Source organism: Colobus angolensis, unplaced genomic scaffold (genome assembly GCF_000951035.1).
Source record: "Colobus angolensis palliatus isolate OR3802 unplaced genomic scaffold, Cang.pa_1.0 Scaffold278, whole genome shotgun sequence".
In the NCBI taxonomy this organism is placed as follows: domain Eukaryota; kingdom Metazoa; phylum Chordata; class Mammalia; order Primates; family Cercopithecidae; genus Colobus; species Colobus angolensis.
In genome coordinates, this window is record NW_012116021.1 from 2534281 (window position 1) to 2557658 (window position 23378).

Here is a 23378-nt window from a genome sequence, read left to right on the forward strand (position 1 = left end):
AGCTGAGACTACAGGTGTGCACCATCACGCCCAGCTAATTTTTGCATTTTTAGTAGAGACGGGGTTTCACCATGTTGGCCAGGATGGTTTCAATCTCTTGACCTTGTGATCTGCCCATCTTGGCCTCCCAAAGTGCTGGGATTCCAGGCATGAGCCACCGTGCTTGGCTGGATTTCTTTTCTTAAAAAATTGAGTTTATTGTTTTAAAACTATAATTTATGGACTTACAAGGAGTTTTCCACTTCTTTTGCAACCTTGTTAAATCCCTCCTCCCCTTAATTCTTGAACAGGTAGTGTCCCTCTTGTCCTCATAGCCCTGGGAGGGTCCTGAACCATCTTTGGTTCAGAGGTTCCCTTCCCCTCTCTCTTTGCCCACAGGAGGTTGGAGCAGAACTTTTTCAACTGCAGCTGTGACATCCGCTGGATGCAGCTGTGGCAGGAGCAGGGGGATGCCAAGCTCAACAACCAGAACCTCTACTGCATCAACGCTGATGGCTCCCAGCTTCCTCTCTTCCGCATGAACATCAGTCAGTGTGGTGAGTGAGTGGCCGCCCGGCCCAGCTGGCTCCAGGGAGGCATCCCTCAGACACCAGAGATGGTGGTGGACGTTACCTTGGGATGCCAGAGCCTTCCTTTCGAAATGCCCTCCCAGTCTTGAACTCTGCAGTTGTGTGCAGATTTCCTCACTAACCATTCCCCTTCTTGGTCATTCCTGTCCCTTTGTGCACGAGCCATAGGAAGACTGGTTTCAGGAATGCAGACAGGAGTTAAATGTGCTCCTTCTCATCATACCAGATTCCCTTTCTCTCTGTGAGTTGCCTGTCAACCAAACCTGAAGGAGTGTATCTCAAAGTGTGGTCTCTGGACTCCCTGTGGCAGCAGCTTCTAAGGAGTTTCCAGAAAAGCAGATTTCTGGGTCCAGCCACAGACTTTGAGAATGTCTGGGGATGGGTCCCAGAAATCTGAATTTTAAGCAAGTTCCCCAATGGGAGACTGAAACACTACTATTTAGATAACCAGAACCCAAAGTGTAATGATGCCATTGAGCTTAATTGCCAGAAATGCATTCCTTGAGCACTGCCCCCACCTCTCCACCTCCCGCTGCAATGTGGGAGACTACAGCTGCACAGTCTTCAATTCTGAGTTCTGATGTCTACTGGGGAGGTGATGGAAAGCGTCTTGGATTTGTGGGTCTTCCAAGAACCCAAGCAGATGGTGTTAGAGTCATTATTGAGCAAGGCAAGAAGTGCCACCATCAGGCCCATGGACAGAGCTTCCTTTGGGTAGTAAGTGTTTGCCTGTCTTTTCACCCACTTTGTCTGGCTCCCAGACCTTCCTGAGATCAGCGTGAGCCACGTCAACCTGACCGTACGAGAGGGTGACAATGCTGTCATCACTTGCAATGGCTCTGGATCACCCCTTCCTGATGTGGACTGGATAGTCACTGGGCTGCAGTCCATCAACACTCACCAGGTAGGCATCCTGGGCTTGAGCCCCATCAGGAGGTTAGAGAGTGATCACATTGTAGTCTTGAAGAAGAGGGAAAATTTGTGGTCTTGTTACTATAGGAAAAAACACATAGACTTGGGTTACATGCAGCTGCAATATTTTCTAGCCATTCTGCTCTACACATGCTACTCAACTTCTCTGTAACTTAGTTTTTGCTTCTATAAAATGGGCATAGTATTGAACTACCATTCACCTCATAGGGTTAATATGAGGATGGCCTGAACCGTTGCCTATGAGGAGCCTGGCATTTGGTAGGTGTGCTTTCACACAAATATCTCCTTCACCTTCTGCTCAGCTTTCCTTTTGATTCCTAAAGGTATTTGGGGATTAGGTAGCAGAGCCATCTTTGTAGAAGCTGTTTGATTGTTACCTTTTTATTGGGGTTTTCAGACCAATCTCAACTGGACCAATGTTCATGCCATCAACCTGACGCTGGTGAATGTGACGAGTGAGGACAATGGCTTCACCCTGACATGCATTGCAGAGAATGTGGTGGGCATGAGCAATGCCAGTGTTGCCCTCACTGTCTACTGTAAGTGCATATTATTGTAGGGGATGGCTGTGTTTGAGGAGGAACTGGCATAGGAGGCTGGAGAGTGGCCAAGGTGTTGCCAGGGCTGAACTAGAGCAGTGAGCTGGTCTACCAGTGGGGAACAGAAGGACTCTTGTAGCGCAGGACTGAGAAGTAAATCCTTCAATTAAAAACTCCAGAAGGAGCACCCTTATCCCTCAGAAGATGGTGTGGCTCCAACTCAACTACATCTTCAGGACACTTCTAAGTTGGCCTATTCTTCCTTTTATTAAACCCCTAAGAGGTCCCAAGAGGGAGCCCTCCAGCTAAGGTGGATCTAGGAAGCTTGGATGAAGACAGACATTTCTTCCCCTCTGCTGGGATTGTGGTGGGACTTCTGCTTCCCTCAGCCTTTTCAGAGTGGGTGGGGAAGAACTGGGATTCCCATTTTAGTTGCTGGAAGGCTACTGCGGGTGGTGGTAGACTCTGTGTCCTGGATTTCAGCTGGCTTCTCCCTTGACAGATCCCCCGCGCGTGGTGAGCCTGGAGGAGCCTGAGCTGCGCCTGGAACATTGCATCGAGTTTGTGGTGCGTGGCAACCCACCACCAACACTGCACTGGCTGCACAATGGGCAACCTCTGCGGGAGTCCAAGATCATCCATGTGGAATACTACCAGGAGGGAGAGATTTCTGAGGGCTGCCTGCTCTTCAACAAGCCCACCCACTACAACAATGGCAACTATACCCTCATTGCCAAAAACCCACTGGGTACAGCCAACCAGACCATCAATGGCCACTTCCTCAAGGAGCCCTTTCCAGGTGAGGGCAGTGTAGCTGGCTCAGAGGTGTATGGATTCTTTCTACAAGCTTAGGAGGTGGGGCATGGTAGCTTGAGAGGAGAAGCAACATCAGTACTCATACTGTTATCATGGGCAACAAAACACACACTGGAACACGTGCAACCACCAGCTGCATCTGGTGGAAACAAGGATAGAGTCTCGATTTTCCAATAGCTGTCATAGTAAAAACCAAGACTCCTTAGAAATAACAGTTGTGCATGTTAGGGCATACTGTATGATAGTAGAGAAAGCAGAGATAGTAATGGTAGAGAATTCTGACCCAGCCCTTTACTTGTGGGGAGACTCTGAGCCTGATAGTTTGCTTTTCTAAGCCTCAATTTCCTCTTCTATGAAATAGTCATGATTACACTGCTCCTGTGACTTTAAAATGAGTCAAGGTATATAAAGCACGTCACAGGGTTTGATACCTGATGATGGTTCCGTGACTTTCCATTGAAAAGGACTTGAGAGTGTGTCCAGTTTAACCCTCCATTTAACAGATGAATGAACTGAGCCTCATTCTACTTGCTGATCTATGGCAAGGTTTGACTTGGATCTAGGCCCCGAGGTCTGTGGCTTCATTCCTCTCTTGTTCCATGGTGAGCTACTGTGGGTCATACCTGATGCCCTCAGTGTATAATAGTGCTAGTCAAGTGGACCAGGAAAAATTATTGAAATTGCTGAAGAATTTTTCTTGATTTGATTTTGGGAGTTGATTCTGTCTTTTTGTGTCTGGGGTAAGATGCTTTAACTATCTTCCTGAAGTTGGAGGAGATAACAACACCAAAAGAGTTTAGTGAAAGTGATTGTAGCATCTTTTTGTGGGTTCCGCAATTGGTAAGTTTTGTCCGTGAAGCCATGGGTCTTTGCTGAGCTTGGTGCTTTGTTTTGGGAAGTGACTAGGAGATCTAGGAATCAGGAGTTCCAATGGGATACAGTGTAACAACTGATATGACACATACACACATGCACATGCACACTCACACATGTGCACAAAGGGAAGAGGCAGCAAGAGCTAGCAGTCGGCAGCATCTGTTTTTATGAAGTCAGCTTCACAGTCTACAAATTACCAGGGTGTGGCAGCTCCAGGAGGCCTTATTTATTTCAGTGCAAGGGAACTCGTACTAGAGGCCCCAAGAGTGAAGTCGGAGAAATGTAGCTGCATGTGAAGCTAAATTCTTGCCATTGAGGTCCCAGGGACGATGGAGCCGTCTTTTCAGAGGCGGTTGAGAAGGTGCAGATATTTGAGGCCCTGGAAATCCCATGTGGTCTGAAACTTCCATCATCCCCAGTATGCTCAGTGAAAGCCCCCATGACACTTCCCCTCCTGGGTCACACTGGGCTCTCTTTCAGCAGGTAGATGAGTCCTGGCCTGCGCTGTTGAAGCAGAGGCTTTTAAAGCGGAGATACTTTGCTCTTATGGTCTACAAGGGCAGGCTAGGTCTTCTTGACATAAAAGACTGGAACTTTGCCCTGCCTATGGCCTGATGAAAGAATAAAATCTGTTTTTAAAGAGGAAAGTCTATACATTGGCGAGAGAAAGTCTTGATTGGTGAGGAAATGAAGCACCCTGAAGCAATGCTTCTGTTTCCAAAGAGAAGCTTCTGCGGCCCAGAGAGGGTGGAACCCTAGAATGCTCAGGAGGGAGGAGAAGCCACTTCTGGGCTCCTTCTACCAGGGGTGTCCTGAGAGTTGTGAGGTAGCAGCAGCTGTTGGATTATGTGGTGGACACAGATTCTCTGTTCTCTCCTTTATCTCAAGAGGAAGCAATTCTTTGCATCCTCTCAGCCGTCAGAGGTATCTCAGAAATACCTCCTCTGCCCCCATGAGATGCAGCAGCCCTTCTGTTAGTCTCTGGATACCCTTGTCACCATAGTAAGTTATCAGTGCACCTCAGGCCAGTGGTTCTCAAAAGTGACCTTTGGTCCGTGGACCAGCCCCATCCGCATCACCTGAGAATGTGTTAAAACTTAAGTTCTTAAGCGCCACTCACATCTACTGAATCAGAGATTCCAGGGTGGGGTCTAGCAGCTATGTTTTAACAAGCCCCCAGGTGACTCCAGTACTCCCTCCTTTCCAATCTACTACCGTGGAATTGGGTGGGAATCTGGCCCCAGGGGGACAGAGGGAGGATAGAGTCACAGAGAAACTCAAAGAGAAAGCATCTCACCTGAGCTCATTTCCTCAGACCCATCTCCAACCTGCTAGGGCCACCCTGTGGGAAGGTTTGTTTGTTTTATGAGTCTAGGTCAAAGGAATCAATGGGTGATGAAAAGGCAGTGACAGGGAAAAGATGGGCCAGTCATGCCAAGTGACAAGATGCTTAAACGTTCAGGAGAGCTAATTATCTGGGGGTGCAGGCAGAGATGCGTGATAACCCTCTAAACCGAATTCACCCCAGCTAAGCCTAGATGCAAAGATGGTCTGTGATTCTTGCTCTTCTCTTTTGATGTGAGAGTGTGGAAACATCATGACTATCATGTGTGTTTCTCTTTTGCTTCCAGGCAGCTAAGCATGGAGGCTAAGAGCAGGCACTCTGAAATCAGACAGACTTAGGTGCAGATCCCATCTGCAGCCCCTCCCAAATAGCCCTCCCATCTGGTGGCCTGGGCTCCTAGCATGGGGCTTAGTGCAAGGTCAGTACCAGGTGAAGGACGATCACTTCTCTGTGCCTCTATTTCTGTATCTGTGAAATGGGAATGATAATATCTCTTGTCTAAGTTACCATGAGGCTTAAAGGAAGTCATGCCTGCCAAGTGCTTAGCAGTGCATCTGGACAGAGAAAAGGGTTACTAGCTGTGGGACATTGTTAAGATTCTTAGGATGTAGAGTTGAGATGAATTCAAGAGTTCTAGAACCAGTAGTCATTCTCTGGTCAAGCTAGTAAGTTCTAACAGATAATCTTAAGGTAGTCTAGGCTAGTGGTGATGGAACCACATTGCCAGGGCTCTAATTCTCACTCAATCACTTGTCAGCTCCGTGATGTCAGGCAAATTGCTTCACCTTCCTGCTTTTACCTGAAAGGTTGTGGTGAAGATTAATTTACAGAAGGGGCCCTTCTTGAAGAGTTATGGTCTGGGACTGTAGGAGACATGTGTATTCCCTTCATGGCACAGCCCCAGTTCACGTTCAGATTGTTCCTTGGTGTGCTGGACAAGTGCTCCTCCCAGCCTGCTGGTGTAGCTAGAGGTGAGGACCAGTCCTGGGTACCATCCTCTTCCAGGCTGAATGCCTGAACCCTCCCATAGGTTAGAGAGGAGTCAGGATGTCTCCTTCTTCCAAAGCTCTTGTGCTTTCTGGATGTATAAATGCTTCCAGGCTCTGGCAAAGTCCTTAAACATTCATAGGCTGATTTGGAGATAACAGGGTTCACAGCAAACAGGGTTGACCAAAACATTTGGCTAACAAGAGAATATTCTCTAATAAATGGGAGCCTCATGAGACATATGCAAATCAATGTAAACTGCGAATTGATCTGGCCCCTCTCTTCTCTCAGGCTCTGAAACCCAGGCTAGAGTTTCCATTTCCTCCATCCTCCCCCTGCCCCAGACAGGCATCTGGTCACCTGCCATTGAGAAGAGGGTGTTGGCATGAAGGGTATGGCCAGGAATGTGAAGATAGCTCTGTGGCTATCCCCCAAAACAACACAGAACAGACAACAAACAAGCAATCGAACTGCGTTTACCATAAGTAAGACTTTGTTTGAAGGATTCCCTCACAGAAACTATCCTATTCCCCACAGGTAGTTAGAGAATATCTGCTGGTTCATACTTAATAGAGCTAAGACTGTGAGGGCCCACAATGAGTGAATGAATGAATGAATGAATATACTCTTACTTTTCAGGGCATGGTGGGCTGAGTCAGGAGGCTGTGTAGTATGATATAGTGCATTCCAAAGGGAACAGCAGCATCAGCATCTCCTGAAAACTTGTTAGAAATGCAAAATCTTGATACTTACCCCATGTCTACTGAATTAGAAACTCTAAGGTGAGGACTAGTAATCTGTGTTTCTTTTTAATTTTTAAAGATTTTTAACTTTTCATTTTGAAATAGTTTGGAATTCATATTTTAAAAAGTTACAAAATCATACAAGGCACTTCCTTCCACCCTTTGTCCAGCTTCCCCAGATGTTAACATTTTACCTAATCATGATGCAATGATCGAAACCAGGATGTTAACATTGGTCCATCACTATTATCTAGTGTACAGATGTGAATTACATTTTATCAATTGTCCCATTGATGCTTTTTCCTTGTCTAGGATCCAATTCGGAATTACACACTGCATTGAGCTCCTGTGTCATCTCACTCTCTTTAAATCTGGGACAGTTCCCCAGTCTTTGTCTTTCATGATCTTGGAACTTTCCAAGAATACTAGTTGTTTTTGGAGCCTGTCTTTCCATTTGGAAGTTTACGATTTTTTTCCCTAATGATTAAATTCTAGCTATTCACCTTTGGTAGGAACTCTGCAGAAGTGATGCTCTGCCCTCTCAGTGCATCGTTTTGGGGGTGTGTGATGTCGATAGGTTTTGGTACTGGGAGTGTTAACTTTATCACTTGGTCAAGGCAGTGTCTGCCAGTTTCCTCTGCTGCAAACAGACAATTTTCCCCTTTGTAAGTCATCAGTATAATATTTTTAAACTACATAAATAGCTTGTTTCTCATCCTTCTTTCACACTCTAATTTTAACATTCATTGATGATTCCTGCCTGAAACAATTATTACTGTAGTATTTGTGAAATGGTGATTTTTCTATTTCTATCATTCCTTCTACATTTAAAAATCAGAATTCTCCTGTAAGGAAGAGTGTTTCATTCTTCCACCTTTTATGTATTGAATTGTTTATTTGTATCAGTATGGACTCATGGATATTCATGTTGTTCTATGGTTGGTAATTCATGTATTCATTTGCTAAGAATGCCACAGCAGTGAAATACCATAGATTGGGTGACTTAAACAACACACATTTATTTTCTCACAATTCTGGAGGCTGGAAGTCTGAGACAAAGGTGCTGGCAGGGATGGTTTCTCCTGAGGCCTGTCTCCTTGGCTTGTAGATGGCAGTCCTCTTTGTGTTGTCATGTGATTTTTCCCTCTGTGTATGTGTGTTTACGTTCAAATTTTCTCTTATAAGGATATCAACCATATTTGATTAGGACTCACCCTAATGGCCTTATTTTAACTTTAATACATCTTTAAAGACCTTTTCTCCAGATACAGTCACATTCTGAAGTACTAGGGGTTACAGTTTCCATATATTGATTTTGGGACAACATAATCCTAATTCATAATAATCCAGGATTATCATCATTTTGTTGCTTAAATGGTCCTACATTGGGCCGTTGAGATTCCCTGTACATTGGTTCCTGTGCCCTGTCTCCAGGCATCCATTAATCTCTGAGCACTTTCTTACTTTTTTAGTATTGCAATCCATTCCAGGCACATGTTGTTCTTTCCCTGGCCCAGCCCTGAAATCACCCATTTCTCCAAGGAATCCTCACTCCTTTTATTGGATGTTGGTAGCAATCACCCTCTGGTTGCTTCTGTTGTGTGCTAAAGTTTGAGCATCTCTGGTAGAGTGGGCAAGAGCCTGGACTGAGATTTGAATTCAGCTCTGATTTCTTCTTAAATGAGTCAGATCCAATTAGTTACTTAATCTGTATGAGACTGTTTTCTTATCTGTTAAGTGAGGATAATGCTACCACCTCTTAGAATGGTAATAAGGATTGAGTGATGTGTTACATGAAGCATTTAGCACTGTCCCTGGCTCATCAATGTGCAGTAAGGATTAGCTTTCATTATTAGGTGAGTTATTTCTAGAGACCAAAGATCAAATAGCACATTACCATCTGCAGGATGGGTAGATTCTAGAGGGATTCTCAAGAACTTCTCAAAGACCTACTAGAATCAACTCTGCATATTACTTTGAAGAATTTTATCTTGAGATCATACCTGGCATTTTTAAGGAATGTCTAGGGGAGCCACCCTGTATGTAGCCCCATCCCCAGCACTTTGGGTCTTTAAGGAAGCAGAGCTGTGAATGAGACAGAGGGTCTGGTTTTAATTTCCTATCTCATAATGAAACTGGTTTGGTTTCTCGTTCCTAGGTGGGCCACCTCCCTTGAAACCAGGAACTTTATCTCTCACTCCTTCTCCTTTTGGAGGACTATCCCCTAAAGTGGTAGTGTAGCATGGGGAGACAGGTGATGTGCCATGGATTTTAGTTTGTCAGTTGCCATGGGAACAGGGAATCATGGTGAATGGGAGAGATCATAGCTATTAGGATCATGTAGTGTGTCTGTTCGGGTTTTTATTAAATTTGTTAATTATCTCTTTGTCCTTTTTTTGCAGAGAGCACGGATAACTTTATCTTGTGTAAGTCTGCTTTACCTGTTGCTTTGAAACTGATTTATTCTGATACTATCGGTAACTATTGAATTCAAATAGCCCTCTCTCCTATTCTACATCATCCCTGGCCCATGGCAGCTGAAGGCATCTGAGTGAATGAACTGTGAAAGGGAACTGAGGGGTAGCAATACTTTTTGGGCAGTTCCAAGCCCACTTTTCTTGGGTAATCACTCTGTGGTTCACTCTCCCCCAGGGAGTTTTTCTAACATTGACAATGTTGTGAATCTCTTTACCTGGATAAAGAGGGGCTGTGTGAGGATGGACATGGGTTTCATGTGCCTCAATAGACCCCTATTGATCACCTTAGTTGTTCTTGCAGAGAGAATATGGAACCTATAAACCTGCTAGTGTTTCTCACCTGCTTCAAGAGCCTGAGCATTTGGCCAGGACTCACCTCATGAGAGCTTGACTTACAAGGTTTCCTGATAGGCTCGTGTGTCCTCAAAAGGAGTTATTGAGGCTCAGTTTATAAGTGATTTGGGGCTAGGGCTAGATAATCCTAAAAGAATTTGGGGTTTTGTTTATGGACTGTGGGGAAACCTGTATTTGTTCCTTTTTCTTTTCTTTTTTTCTCCATGGGAGGTGGGAATAACAGCAGCAACTGCTGCCATTTCTGCCCTGTGTCTGGCTTGAGATAGTAGATGCTGTTTAGAAACACCCTCGGCTTTTTGGTACTGATGTCAATATCATCTGTGATTTCTTTAGTTGTCCTCAGCCTTAGAGGACTTGTAATCTTGCAGATTATCCCTTCAGAGAATTTTGAATTGGGGCCATTTCTTGTCAAGGAGGTGATTCTAGATGGTGGAGTAGGGGGGAAAATTGATACTTGGTTTCCCATCTTGGCCTTGCTGGGTAAAGGTGGTGTTTTCCTGTCAGATGGTTCTATTTTTTTAACTTAAGCTGCCATTGTGTTCTGAAATCAGTGTTAGGAGAATGGATAGTGGGCTGTGTGATGGATTCCCAGGCCTCCTGGATCTCACTGAGGAGTAAAGAAGGAAAGAGGGAGGGCACAGGAGAGACAGGGAGAGGAAAAGGAATGCCTGTGGCAAGGAGTAGCAGAATGTCAGCAACAGCTGCCACCGTCAGTAACATTTGCCTAATCCAGACCCTGGCCAGGATCCCAAACCACGTTTCTTTTTTCTATTCCATAGCTCATGGCCCAAGTTGCCCAGGTTATATTGTTTTCTCTGGGGTGGGGGTAGGGAATGGGACTGAATGTCCTTTATTCCTATGGAACCTGTGCTTGACGTGTAACACCAGCCAGATGGTCAGATAGGAACCTGGGCTCTGGGGGCAGGGCAGGGGGTGGGGGTGGTCCTGCAAAACCTGGGGAAGGCAGGCTGCAAGAGCCTGGCTTTCAGAGGATATTCTCCAGGGGGAAGTCTCAAGGGGGCTTGGGAGTTGGGCAGGGACTGTGGCTGAGCCTCCCCAGCCAGGAAGCTAACTGTCCTCCTCCTTTTTGTGTTTGATTTTCAGTTGATGAAGTGAGCCCCACACCTCCTATCACTGTGACCCACAAACCAGAAGAAGACACTTTTGGGGTGAGTCACTTCTTGGTCAAGAGGAGTGTGTTAACTGACATAGTCATTTTAAGATGTCATTTGTGTTGCTAACTTTTCCAAATATTATCTTACTTGAAACTTTGAAAAAAGAAGTAATGAATTGAACTGCATTCAGGCAGCTTAAACCTTCCTTGTTGGATGGAAATAGTTCATTGTTTGAGGAAGTCTTTGAGGATCTGCTCCAAGCCCTAGGGTTCAGAAAATCCCCAGTCTGTTAGGAGCCCAGTGGGGCCTGATTTGCAGGGGCTGCTAACTGTACAAGTCTACTACAAAAGGCCAGGTTGCTCAGGGCATCTTCTTGGGTGGGTTTTCAAGTGCCCACTTCTACTATTTCAGAGCCTAAGATTACTCTGGGGAGGAGGAAAAAGGATTCTTTTTAGAGTCCAGATCTTTTCGACTTTCTTGGATAAGAATATTATGTAAGGAATTTTAACTGAAGATGCAGAATTCACTTGCTAATTAAAACAAAATTAGAAGCCTCTCTAGGCTTGTTTTTGCATCTGTTAGCATGGCCCCAGGTGAGAAGGGGCTCAGAACGTTGAATCATGGAACTTTCTCTAATCAAATTGAGTAATTTATGTAGCTTTAAATGTTCTTAGGGTCTCATGGATTTCTTCTTCTAAAGACCTTACTCAGAATTGCAATTCTGCGAAGGCTACACTTACTATGGCAGTAGGACGGTTCTTATCTGGGCACACACATTATTTTCAAGGAACTTGGGTTTTCCATGATTGTTGCTGACTGTGTTTCTGGTTCCTCATAGGTATCCATAGCAGTTGGACTTGCTGCTTTTGCCTGTGTCCTGTTAGTGGTTCTCTTCATCATGATCAACAAGTATGGTCGAAGGTCCAAATTTGGAATGAAGGGTAAGGTGGGAGTTTCATTTTCAAGGGTGTCATGGGGGGAAACATTATTGCTTTTGATCAAAAGATACTGTTTTAATCTCCCATTGCTCTCTGAGAGGGCCTCCGGTCATGGAGTCTAAGTGGTACTGGTGGAAACTCCTATTTGCCCCTTGTTCTTGGTAATTATGGATTGAAGGCAGTGTTGGGATCTGTGGGAACCAAACTGTGGATCCACATGGTTTCGCTTTGACTGCTGATAAACATTGCTTAGATGGGCTTATGCAATGAGGATAATTTGGAAAGGAAGTTGGATTTCAGGGCAAATGAAGAGGGACTTTGGTTTATTTTCATTATTGGTGAGTAAATGGATTCCTAGTTTGAGGACATGGTTTTCCTATTGTTTTTGAAGTTGTGTTGGGAAGGCATCAGCACAGCAAGATGTAGGGTAGACTCTGGCATTGAAAATCTGCCCATGCAATGGGATCTCAGCACGTAGCTCTACACAGAGTCCCAGAGTGGATGCCAAGACCAACATGATTTCTAAATCTGCTGGCTGTCTTCCATGACATACAGTGCTCCACTCCACTGTGGCAGGGTGGGGTGGTGGGATATGGCTCTTTGCCAAAGCTCTGGTAAGGGGACTGGCATGAAAGGGGTTAACATGGTGAATTAGCATCCACCTGCCTGGTCTCAGAGATGGATGTGACCAAATGGCTCAAAAGAGGCTGGGTACCAGTTCCAAAACAGAAAATTGAATTTCAAGATATACTTCCAGCTGGGTTTCCATGTATGGTGATGTTGGATGGGGGTGGGGAGGGAGGGATGATAAGAAGTTTGACAAGCTATCAGGTTGCTGAGCAAGGAATCCGGTTGGTGTTATCTGGTGAGACTATGGGATATGTAGAGAGATGAATTTCTAGGGGTTCTTTGCATAAGCTTGTGTCTGTGGTGGGGGACCTTGGGCTCAGGGACTGAAGAAGAGTACATGAATGGCATTCATAGGAATGGTGATCCCCTGAGTTGTATGCACATGTTGGAATGTTTGCGCTTGAAACCAAACTAGTCCGTAGCTTTCACTATATTCTCAGAAGGCTCTGTAACTCCTTGAAAATTCAGAACACTGATATATAGGGAAATACCCAGAGAGGATTAGAAGGGTAGAAAACCCTGTAGTCCCAGCTACTTAGGAGGCTGAGGTGGGGAGATTGAGCACAGGAGGTCAAGGCTGCAGTGAGCTGTGATCGCACCACTGCATTCCAGCCTGGGCAACAAAGCAAGACCCTGTCTCAAAAACAAACAAACAACAAACAAAAAATGGGTACAGGTTGCCCTGTTTCCAGAAGGTTTCTGCCTTTGCACTCTCTGCTTTTGATGAACCTGATCAAGTCACAGCAAAGCAAGCTAGTTTTTCTTAAGTCATCTGAGATATTTTGACTAAGAGAAAGACGTGTTCAGGCAAATTATAAAGATGGGATGGAAGTTTGTCTGGAAGCCAGATGATTTAAACAAAATCAGACCACTTTTAGGCACCTAGATTGGAAATGTCTTATCTGCAAACAGATAAGACACATGCCAAACAGGGCTTTCTAGGTCTAGAAGATGAGACGACCACTGAGTGAGTGCACAGCTTTCAATCTTTGGATAATCCTTGGGCTCCCGGTTTTGAGGACTGGCACTATTATTGCCTATGCAAAGTTTTCCTACCATGCAGGGAGCTTTTCTAGCTCTTCCTCTTTCCACCTGAGAAAACATCGGGGCCTTGACCAAAGAGAAGAATGGGGGCATTATTGCTCTTTCCCTGAGGAGGCGCACCACCAGCTGAGACCCTGCAACATGCTTGGCAGTGCTGTGAGAGCAGATTTTTCCTATTAATTGCCATCCTGTTTCTGGAACAGTGTGTCCCCATGTCGGATGGATTAGGCAGCACCCAGGGTGGTGCCTCCCCTCAGCTGTCCTCAGAGCTTCTCCCAGCCCCTGCTCCCCTCTCCCAGGCAGAGCTTCCTTTCTTGGCCCTGGTTGGGTCAGGAGAACATGTCCACATAGGCAGAAGTGAAATATCCTCTACTGTAAAGTCAGGCAACTTAAAGAAGTTATACTGGAGTTATAGTCAAGATGAGATGGTGTATCTAAGACTCACCTTGTTTAGAATTAAATCTGAATCTCTTTGATCTTTATGAATGCAGATTATATTTAGGTCTCACTTTAGGATAAATAAGTGCAAACCAAAAATAAAATTCTAAACCCCCCAACCATCCGAATGCATCCCTCTTCTCAACAAGAGCATCCCAAAGTTAACCTGAAAAACTAGTTCAGGCCATGATGGGAAGGAGGGAGCCATACATGCCTCCTTCTTTTTGGAATTACTGATAGAATAGACTCTTAAAGTCTGATGAGAAACATTTGCAATCTATTCTCTCTGAAGCCTGCTATCTGGAGGCTTCATCTGCACCATAAAACTTTGGTCTGTATAACCTCTTATTGAGCCTTCCTATTGAAAATAAACTCTTTCAACCAACTGCCCGTCAGAAAATCTTTGAATATGCCTATGACTTGGAAGCCCCTGCTTCCAGTTGTCCTGCCTTTCTGGTCTGAACTAATTTACATCTTACATGTATTGATAGATGCCTTACGTCTCCCTAAACTGTATAAAACCAAGTTGTGGCCCAGCCACGTTGGGCACATGTTCTTAGGATCTCCTGAGGGCTGTGTCGCAGGCCATTGGTCACTCATATTTGGCTCAGAACAAATCTCTTCAAATATTTTACTGAGTCTGACTATATTCTTTGACTAAATGCCTCAAGCTGCATTAACTTTGATGTTTTATTGCCAGTGAGCATCATAGTCTTGGATAAAGAGTGATGACACGGGTACCAGAAGTTCCCCACCTTTGACTTAGGGAAACCCTTGTCTCTTCATATCCAACCCAGTCTCAGTTTTGAATTTCCAAATCTGGATGAGAATCTGTGATACCACTTAATTGCTCATTGGCTTCAGCAAAGTTACTTACTTTCTCAGTGCCTCTGTTTCCTCAACTTCAGAATGGTAATAATACTACCTGCATCACTGGGTTGCTGTGAGTGTTGAGATCTATGTGTAACTGGCATACAAAAAGGCTCCATGGGAACCGTTTCTCCCTTCTTTATGTATAAATCTTTATAGGCTTCTTTTATTGCCTTCCAAGGGCTGCCCATCCAACACTCAATCATGCCCTCTTTTGTCCTGCACAATATTTAGTAAAATGCCTTTATTATACACTAATTCCAGTACATCATCAGTTCTTTGCTGATAGACCTTGTGTCTGTCCTACTTGACCAGTTGCGACTTATGGCAGAAACCACAGATCACTCAGCCTAGTATGCCTGAAAACACCACACAACGTTTGACAATTGCTTGTTGAACTTAGAAATGAATGACTTTAATTTTAATCATAAAAAAGTACAGCTTGTAAGTTAACAATGGGCTAGTTAGAGTTAGTTGGGAGATCTGAGATGTGGGAAGTAGAGTAATAATAATAGGGAAAACTCATAAACAATTCCCCCATCCACATCTGAGGGCCAGGTGTGTCGATAGGGAGGGCCTACTAACAGGAGCTTTACTTCCTTCTGAGAAATAAATATAGAAAAAGACAAAGATTAATATAACAAACACCCATATTCCATCCACCCAGAATAAATGACTTACTGTTTTGTCTTATGTTTGCATCTACTGCTGCAGTTATGGAAGATATAAAATATGACTAAAACTAAAACCCATTTAGTCACCCCCACTGGTCCTATTCCCATCCCTGTCTCCATAGGCAGCTGCTAGCCTGAGTTCAGCATCCTCCAGTTCACTTGCTGAGGCCTCTTTCTCTGTATCTCTGTCTCTGCGTGTCCCTGTAGCCTGTCTCTCTCCTCATGGCTGCCTCCCAGATACACTTACACCTCCCAGCCTGCCAAATTAGCAACCACCTCTACTACATGAAAGATGAGTGGCTAAGGCTGATAAACAGTTCATTTTCATACTTCTACCTATATGTGTATGTACACATATATGCATATGTCTCTGTATATCCGTATGTAGACACACACACGTGCATATATATCAATACACTTACAAAATGCATCACTCTGTGTGTATTTTAATTTATATTCATGCTTATACTCTGAGTAACTTGCATCTTGCTTTATTTCCTTATCATACATTGGACATCTCTCTCTGTTGGTATGTGTAGGAATTCCAATAGGAGCCCATTTTATGGGAGATGAATATATTAACCAGATCTCATGGAAACAAACTGAACATGCTTTGTCTCAGAGCCCTCCAACTGCCATGGTGTTGATCAAAATTTTGGCTTGGGGAGGGGGTCACCTTAGGACACAAGCCCGTTTTCTTTTGGAATCACAGAGGTTTTAAGGGGGTGCTAAGTGTACAGTAGGGGTTTCTTTTTGCTGTTGATAAAGTCTAATGCCTCAGAGTGGCAGGGGTGATTTGTGGAGTACTTGGCATGTCCTGGGCACGGCCCTATCAGCCAGCTCTCCTGACAGGGCAGGACCCTGAAAGTCCCCGCTGTTCTAGGCATTAACTCTTTGATTGTCAGATCATGGGGTGGCCAGGGTGGTTGGGAGGTGGGTACTTGTAGGGTTCAGAGCAGGGGCTATTTACTGCAGCTACAGAAACATATAAAAATATTTCAGCATTTTAACAACTAACTAGAGTGTACCCTTGCATCCTGGGCCTGGAAATGAGATGGTTCAGAATTTAGGCCAAATTCATTCTCATAAAATATTGTTAAATTAGGCATTAAAAGATCATGACAATGATATGGCTGGGCTCTCCTGTATCCGTATTTCCAGGTGAAGAAACCGAGGCCCAGAAAGGAAGTGACTTGCTTTGATTCGGCTGAGTTTTAGCTCCACGCACTTTCCACAGCAACACAGATGCCCTAACTCCTTTGTCTTGGCTGCCGCACTGCCCACATCTACAGTGCACCATCATCATTTCATATGGTCATTAGAACAATAACCAGGCAATAGGTGTTAGCGTGTCTGAACAATAATAAAACATGTCCTGTAGTTTTCATATAAGGTATCATAATTATTTAATAGAAAAAGAAGCAAGTGTATGGATCTTTTGCAGCCTGTAAAAAATATATATATACACATTATTTGGCCTCTTTTCCTCTTGACCACCTCATAAGTATCTTTAAATACTTCTAGATCAGAGATACTGTGAGAGTAACTTTATACTTCTTGGCTTCCTCTTACTCCCATGGAGAAAATGGAATAATGGTTTATCAGAGTTGAAACAGACCTTAGGCTTATTAGGCTAATGTGCCCATTGTACAGCTAAGGACACTGAGACCCAGAGAGATGCAGTGATGTGCCAGAGCACACAGCTAGGGAGAACCTCCTGGCGCTGCTATTCCACATAGTTGGTTTGTGCAGAGGGCCTGGGAGGGTCAGGGAAGTGAAGCTGGATTATGAATACGTCAGCTCAATCCCTCCAAGGCTCTGTTTAATTAGCTTTGAATGCTGTCCCACTTAAATGGGGCTTTCGAAAATTCTCTTATTAATCCACTTTTTCCAACCTGGGGCACTCCTGGCCTTGGGGAAAGATAGGAGCTGACGGAGGAGTAGGCTCTAAGAACTTCATTTCTTTTCAGACATGCTAGAGACTGCACGCATGGCAGGGCAGTGGAAGCAGGAAGACCGGGAAGGAAGGGCATCAAGAACTGCTGCTTGGGCTTCCGGCAATGCTTTAAGTGCCTCATCAGCAACCTCTTGCCTTTCTTCCTAATGGCTGGATGTGTGCTGGTGCCTCTGATGGGCCTGTGGATGAGCACTTGCAGGACTGTTCCATTGTAAATTAGCGTTAGTTAATAGGTACTTAAAATAAAGTGGTTGCCTATTTGATTATGATTGGGGGTTATTAACATTTTTTTCCATAAACAGATGGTAACTGTCCTCTGAGTGGATTGTAGAATCCTGCCAGAGTCTTGATTTGGAGGGACTGGCTCCTGCCAAAAGATCTCAGGGGCTGCTGCCTCATTGAACGATCTTGTTATCCTTCTGGTTTCACCGCTTGGTTAAGGGAATGATCAGAGTTGGGAAGGAGTCATTTCTGCCTTCTCTCCTAACCTTGGGGCATTGGATTGAGCAGAGTTTCTTCCAAGTGGATGGAGGTAGGGGTGGGAGGGATCTTGGACTCCTGAGATTTAGGTTGGCATTTCTTTCTCAACTGGGCTAGAGTGTCTCTGTGTCTCTAGCCACGTGTGCAGAGCAGGGGAATCGGTACCAGAAGTGTGGTGCGCGATAGGAGACATCTGAGGTGACTGAAAGGGGGCTTGGACCATGGATGAAAGCATTATTGGTATTGTTGAGTAAAATAGTTTCCTTCGCCCTGCACACTACACTTTTTTGAGTACCTTTAGCAGGGGGTTGGAAACCAAGAGCAGTGCAAGGCAGAAATGAAACTGGGTAAAGGAATTGGGTTTCCTGGCTTCCCAAGATATGTCCGTTCTTTCTTCCTCCTTGTTTTCTTCCTTCTTGACTTCTTTTTCTATTTCCTCCTCTGAATTGACATGTGGAAGGGAGGAGGGTACCTTTGGCCTTTGCCATGATCCTGTACTTGGGACTCCTGGTGTAAGATGACTCTTTTAACATAACGTTGAGAGTGGTTTCTGGCTTCTTTTCTGTGTTGTGATCCCAGGGTCCTCTATTCTCCTAACAAATTTTTGCATGCCCTCCCTGTCTTTTCTGACATTTGACAGACCTTCCAACCACCCCCCTCCCTCAGACATGCCTCGTATTTGACCGATTTTAAATTAAAGAGGTTAAGTTTATAGCTGATCCACAGGCAGAACATAAGTTTATAGAAGCCAGGGGTCTTCTGCTTCTGCCTCTCTGCTTTGAACTTCATTGAGAGGCTCTGACTGCAGACAAAGTCCTACCCCACTTGATGACTGAGTTCTAGAATGTGGTTCTTGGAGCTTTGAGAAGGCTGGAAAGCCATGTGTGTTTTTCTGGCATGCCTTTGCTGCCCTGTCCTTTTTGGGAGTTTTGCAGGTGTGCAGTGAATCATCATAGAAGTCCCTACATGGTCACCATTGGTCGTGTGGAGGCTGAACTGCTCCGAATCTCCTGTCCTCATACCTTTCTCTGAAGACTCCAGGGAACCAACTGTTCTCTTGCATCAATTCTCCGATTCAAAGAGAATTCCCTTGAAATAGAGGCTGATGCAAAATATTTTTCCTTTGTGGCTACCTGCTAGCTGGCTCTTCTTGGCAGGCCTCTCTATCCTGTTCAGCAGGGCCAAGGATGACTACTATACTTGGCTCTATAGCCAAAGTGATGGCATCTCAGATTCATTTAGTTTTGGCAGTAGAACACAGTGCTTACTAACTTGTGTTGTTGCAACTGGCTCCCACAGGGTTAAGAGCCCTGTGATACCTTACCCAGTTTAGAAGTTCTTCACCTTTTGTCCCTTGCTACTCATGTGACAGGTGAGAGTCACATGCCCTACACCCTACTGCGGATGTCACCAGGCTTTCCCAAATGTGCTGCCTTTCACAGTAATTTTACACCTTAGAAAACTATCACAGAAGATGAGTTAGTAAATGAGATTTTAAAAGCTAAGAATAAAAGTAAATTCAAACTGATTTTTGGCTCTTAAAAAGTCACAAACTTTAGTAATTTATTTTTCATCAAAAATCATGGTGACATACTTCCTCACTGATCCAGTTATTCTATGGTATCATGGTACAGGATGGAAAACCAAGAGGTGCTGGGGCTGCCAGCTTTGACTTTCTCGCGTCCTTCTTTGCTCCAAATGTTTTTTACCCCCTGCAAAGTCAGACTGCAGAAAGTGCTCCAACAGACCCCCTCCTCTCTTCTCATGGCACATTCTGTCTCTCTCTGCATATTCTCCTCTGGGTCTTGGAAGCTTTCACTTGCACAGAAGAGGCACGATGATAGGCTTTGGCTAATGAAAAACTGTCATGTGGCTGCAGTACCCAAGACCCGTGTTTATGCAGCTCATTCTCCTGTGAACTCTGCAGAAGGCTTTAGGATGGCCGAAGAGCAGCCCTGGAAACCAAAGACAGCAAAACAGAGAGATCAAAACAACTGCTAACCGGAAAACATGTTTTTGGACTAGGGAGGAAAAACCACATGCTGAAAACAGCAGCTACCAAGCCAATGGCTGCAAATCCCCAGCCCCAGCTCCTTGTCACCCACTGTCCTTTGTGCCGTGGTTCCTCACGGAAGATAAGCTGGGCAGGGGAGAAGAGAGGAGTGTACGGCAGGTGGAGGAATAGCATCCTTCAGCCAGCTGTGCTTCCAGCAAGCAGGTGTGTCTGCCACCTGTTCCAGGCCCGGAACTTCCAGGGAAGGAAGCAGAATCCTGAGGTTGGTCTGTCTCTGGCCCTTGCACTCAGAAGTGTTAATAACACTCCCCGTCTCTCTTCCTCACTACCCTAGCATACTTAGAGAGGGACCAAGCAAGTTACTCTGGTGCCTGCCTCTTTATTCTTTTCTCTTGCATCAACTCTGTTACCACAAGCCAGAGGGGAACATGCTGCTGGCTTCCTCCCTAATGGGATCGGCTACCTAATTTGTGTGGCCCAGTGAAAAATGTTCAAAAAAGATTAGAATTTCCAGACAGCCACAGCACAGCATTACATCCCAAGCTAAGGTTCTTTTGAGCATGGAGCCAGGTCACAGGTCCACGAAGCCAGCTCTACTTCCTGAATACAAAATCCATCATGGCTTCAGATCCTAGCTCCTTTGTCTTTCCTGAATGGTGACGAAACAGGTATTTCTGTACTTCCTTTTAGAGAGAAACTGGGATTTGGGCTAAAGGCAAGAATATCAGTTGGTTTTTCACTTCTAATCATATTAGGGGAAGAGAGTGACAGGTATCAAATATTCATTGAGCACCTACTGTGTGCCGGACATCTAATATATCTTCAAATATAGAGTCTTCATAGGTGGCTATTATTCCCACTTTAAAGATGAGAAAGCTGCTCAGAATGGTTAAATTGCTCAAGGTCATGTACCTGGTAAGTATCAAAACTAGGTTTTAAATGAGTTTACTCTAAATTGTTGGTTCTCAATGTTAGCTGCACATTCTAAACACCTGATAGGATTATATAACTTCCCAAACCTGGGCCACACTCCAGGTCACTTAAATCAGGGGTGGGTGTTCTTTTTTAGTTCCTCTCGTGATTTCTATGTGCAGCTAAGGTTGAGGAACGATAGTCTCAATCCAATAGACATCGGCATATTTCACTGATTCTCCAGGTCATTTTTGTAGTCTGCAGACCAGCTCATCTGATAATGCTGGGAGCTTGTTCAATATGCAATTGCCTAGGGTTTACCCCATACCCACTGATTCAGACTTGGGGTGATGTGGGGGACAAGTAATTTCTCTGGGTGATCCTGAATGATTGCTGGGGTTTAGGAACCACCATCCTATACCTGTAGAGAGACAATGGCTGATAACATGAACAGTACTTCTCAAACTTTGCAGGTGAATATTGGAAGATTCTGGGGATCTTGTTAAAATGCGATTTCTGGTTCAGCAGGTCTGGGGAAGACTGAGAGTCAGCATTTGTTACAAGGTTCCAGACAATGCTGCTCTATGGACTATGCTTTAAGTAATAAGGGGTTAAGCTATTGGTAAACACTTCAGGCCTGTGACCTGGGAACTTAGATCACCTCTCTGCTTTTTGTTTTTTTCTGAGTGCCAGTTGCAAAATGAGCCTGTCTCGAAGATCTATCGACTGGGATTTTGTGACTATGAGATTACAAACTATAACCACCAGTTTTTTTTTTTTTTGTATTTTTAGTAGAGACGGGGTTTCACCATGTTGGCCAGGCTGGTCTCAAACTCCTGACCTCAGATGATCCACCCATCTGGGCCTCCCAAAGTGCTGGGATTACAGGTGTGAGCCACCACTTCCGGCCTCTATAACCACTACTTGTAAGGCTCTTCAGTTCTGTCCTCTTTGGGTAAATATGCCTCTCTTCTTTCCTAAAACTGTTTCTGTAGTGGCTTCCTTGGTTTGAAACCAAACTGTCACTTCTTTCTACACCAGGGAAAGGTCTGCTGCCACAGTTGATTTCACTAAACTGTCAGGTCAATCAACACTGATGTCCCCACTAAAGGAATGGGGACAGAAACTCAGAGAGGCTACCAGGCAGTGGGCAGCCAGCATTCCCAGCTCAGAGCTCCTTGAGCTGCTGGGACAGTCATTCCTCTCTTTCTCTAGAAACTTTTTTATCCTATTTGCTCTCCCTCCCACCCCTGATCTGGAATGAAATGTTGGGGGCTATAGAAAACCGGAAAAGCTTGTGCTGGCAGGCCCCGGAGCAGCTCAGAGTGGGTCTGTCATCCGGGGGAGGAAGCCTCATGGGTTAAGTTATTGGGCTGCCCAGACTGCCCACCGGCCTCAGAGACACTGCCCTGCGTGGTGGCTGGAATCCCATTCTTCCCAGTCTTGCTGCTCTGGTGGTTGGTATTCACACTGGAAGCCTGCCCTGCCCTCCAATTTACTGCGGAATAAGAGTTGCATAGTTGGCAGAAGACCAGAGCACTTTCCAGGACTGATAAGCCCTGGAAATGCCAAGCCTCTCTACCTGACAGGCATCTTGAATTCAAAGGGGCTTCTGTGCTGGAGCAGCCCTGCAAACCTGTTCCCAGGCAGGGGCAGAAGAATGCCAGCGTCTGTCTATCTGCCAGCAGGCCTTGACATGAAGCCCCAAGGAGGGCGTCCGGGTGGTTCCAGGAACTGCCTTTCAAAAGTGAATCCTTCCAAATAAATGGAGTTCAGTGGGTTGGCCTTGGACCAGTTGAAGGGGGTGCAGAGGGGCACCCTGTTGTTGGCCTGGGCTCTAGGGGAAGCAGGCAGGATTTGAGTACTGTTATGAGCCACTATGTGTGAAAATGGCTCCCACAGCACCAGCCTCCTGCTTCACGCCTGCTTTGCAAGGGGCATGCCAGCCCGACGGGGCTGTGTGTGGTGCTTGTTGCCTTTTGAGGAGAAGTGCTATCAGAAATCAGGGGCCATCCAAGAGCTTGGGAAAATGGACACTAATGTTTGCTGTTGCCCAGTGTGTAGAATGGGGTAGCCTTTCTGGAAAATGGCTTGACAATATTTATTAAAAACCTAAAATCATGAAAGCCCATGTCCTACTGACTCCACTTCTGAGAATTTAACCTCAGGTAATACTCACAAATGGCTATCTGTATTTGTGGATATGGGTATCTATCCCAGTGTGACTTACAGAGTAAACTTTTTTTTTTTTTAAGAAATTTTTTTCTCTTATTTATTTATTTTATTATACTTTAAGTTCTAGGGTACATGTGCACAATGTGCAGGTTTGTTACATATGTATACATGTGCCATGTTGGTGTGCTGCACCCATTAACTTGTCATTCACATTAGGTATATCTCCTAATGCTATCCCTCCCGCCTCCCCGCACCCCACAGCAGACCCCGGTGTGTGATGTTCCCCTTCCTGTGTCCAAGTGTTTTCATTGTTCAATTCCAACCTATGAGTGAGAATATGCGGTGTTTGGTTTTTTGTCCTTGCGATAGTTTGCTGAGAATGATGGTTTCCTGCTTCATCCATGTCCCTACAAAGGACATGAGCTCATCTTTTTATGGCTGCATAGTATTCCATGGTGTGTATGTGCCACATTTTCTTAATCCAGTCTATCA

The 23378-nt window shown here is 44.9% G+C and overlaps 1 protein-coding gene across 5 annotated transcripts in view; it reads left to right on the forward strand.

Annotated features, from left to right (window-relative positions):
• NTRK3 (neurotrophic tyrosine kinase, receptor, type 3) overlaps positions 1-23378 on the forward strand; it is a 385977-nt gene that overhangs the window by 123382 nt on the left and 239217 nt on the right. For 4 of the 5 annotated variants that reach the window (XM_011948342.1, XM_011948343.1, XM_011948346.1 and 1 more), the window contains exons 5-11: positions 379-536; positions 1331-1473; positions 1900-2041; positions 2544-2840; positions 9211-9234; positions 10744-10808; positions 11593-11695. In XM_011948342.1, the coding sequence (XP_011803732.1) occupies positions 379-536; positions 1331-1473; positions 1900-2041; positions 2544-2840; positions 9211-9234; positions 10744-10808; positions 11593-11695 (932 nt within the window). The remainder of the gene's footprint in view (positions 1-378; positions 537-1330; positions 1474-1899; positions 2042-2543; positions 2841-9210; positions 9235-10743; positions 10809-11592; positions 11696-23378) is intronic. The other variant, XM_011948344.1, reaches the window with a different exon arrangement.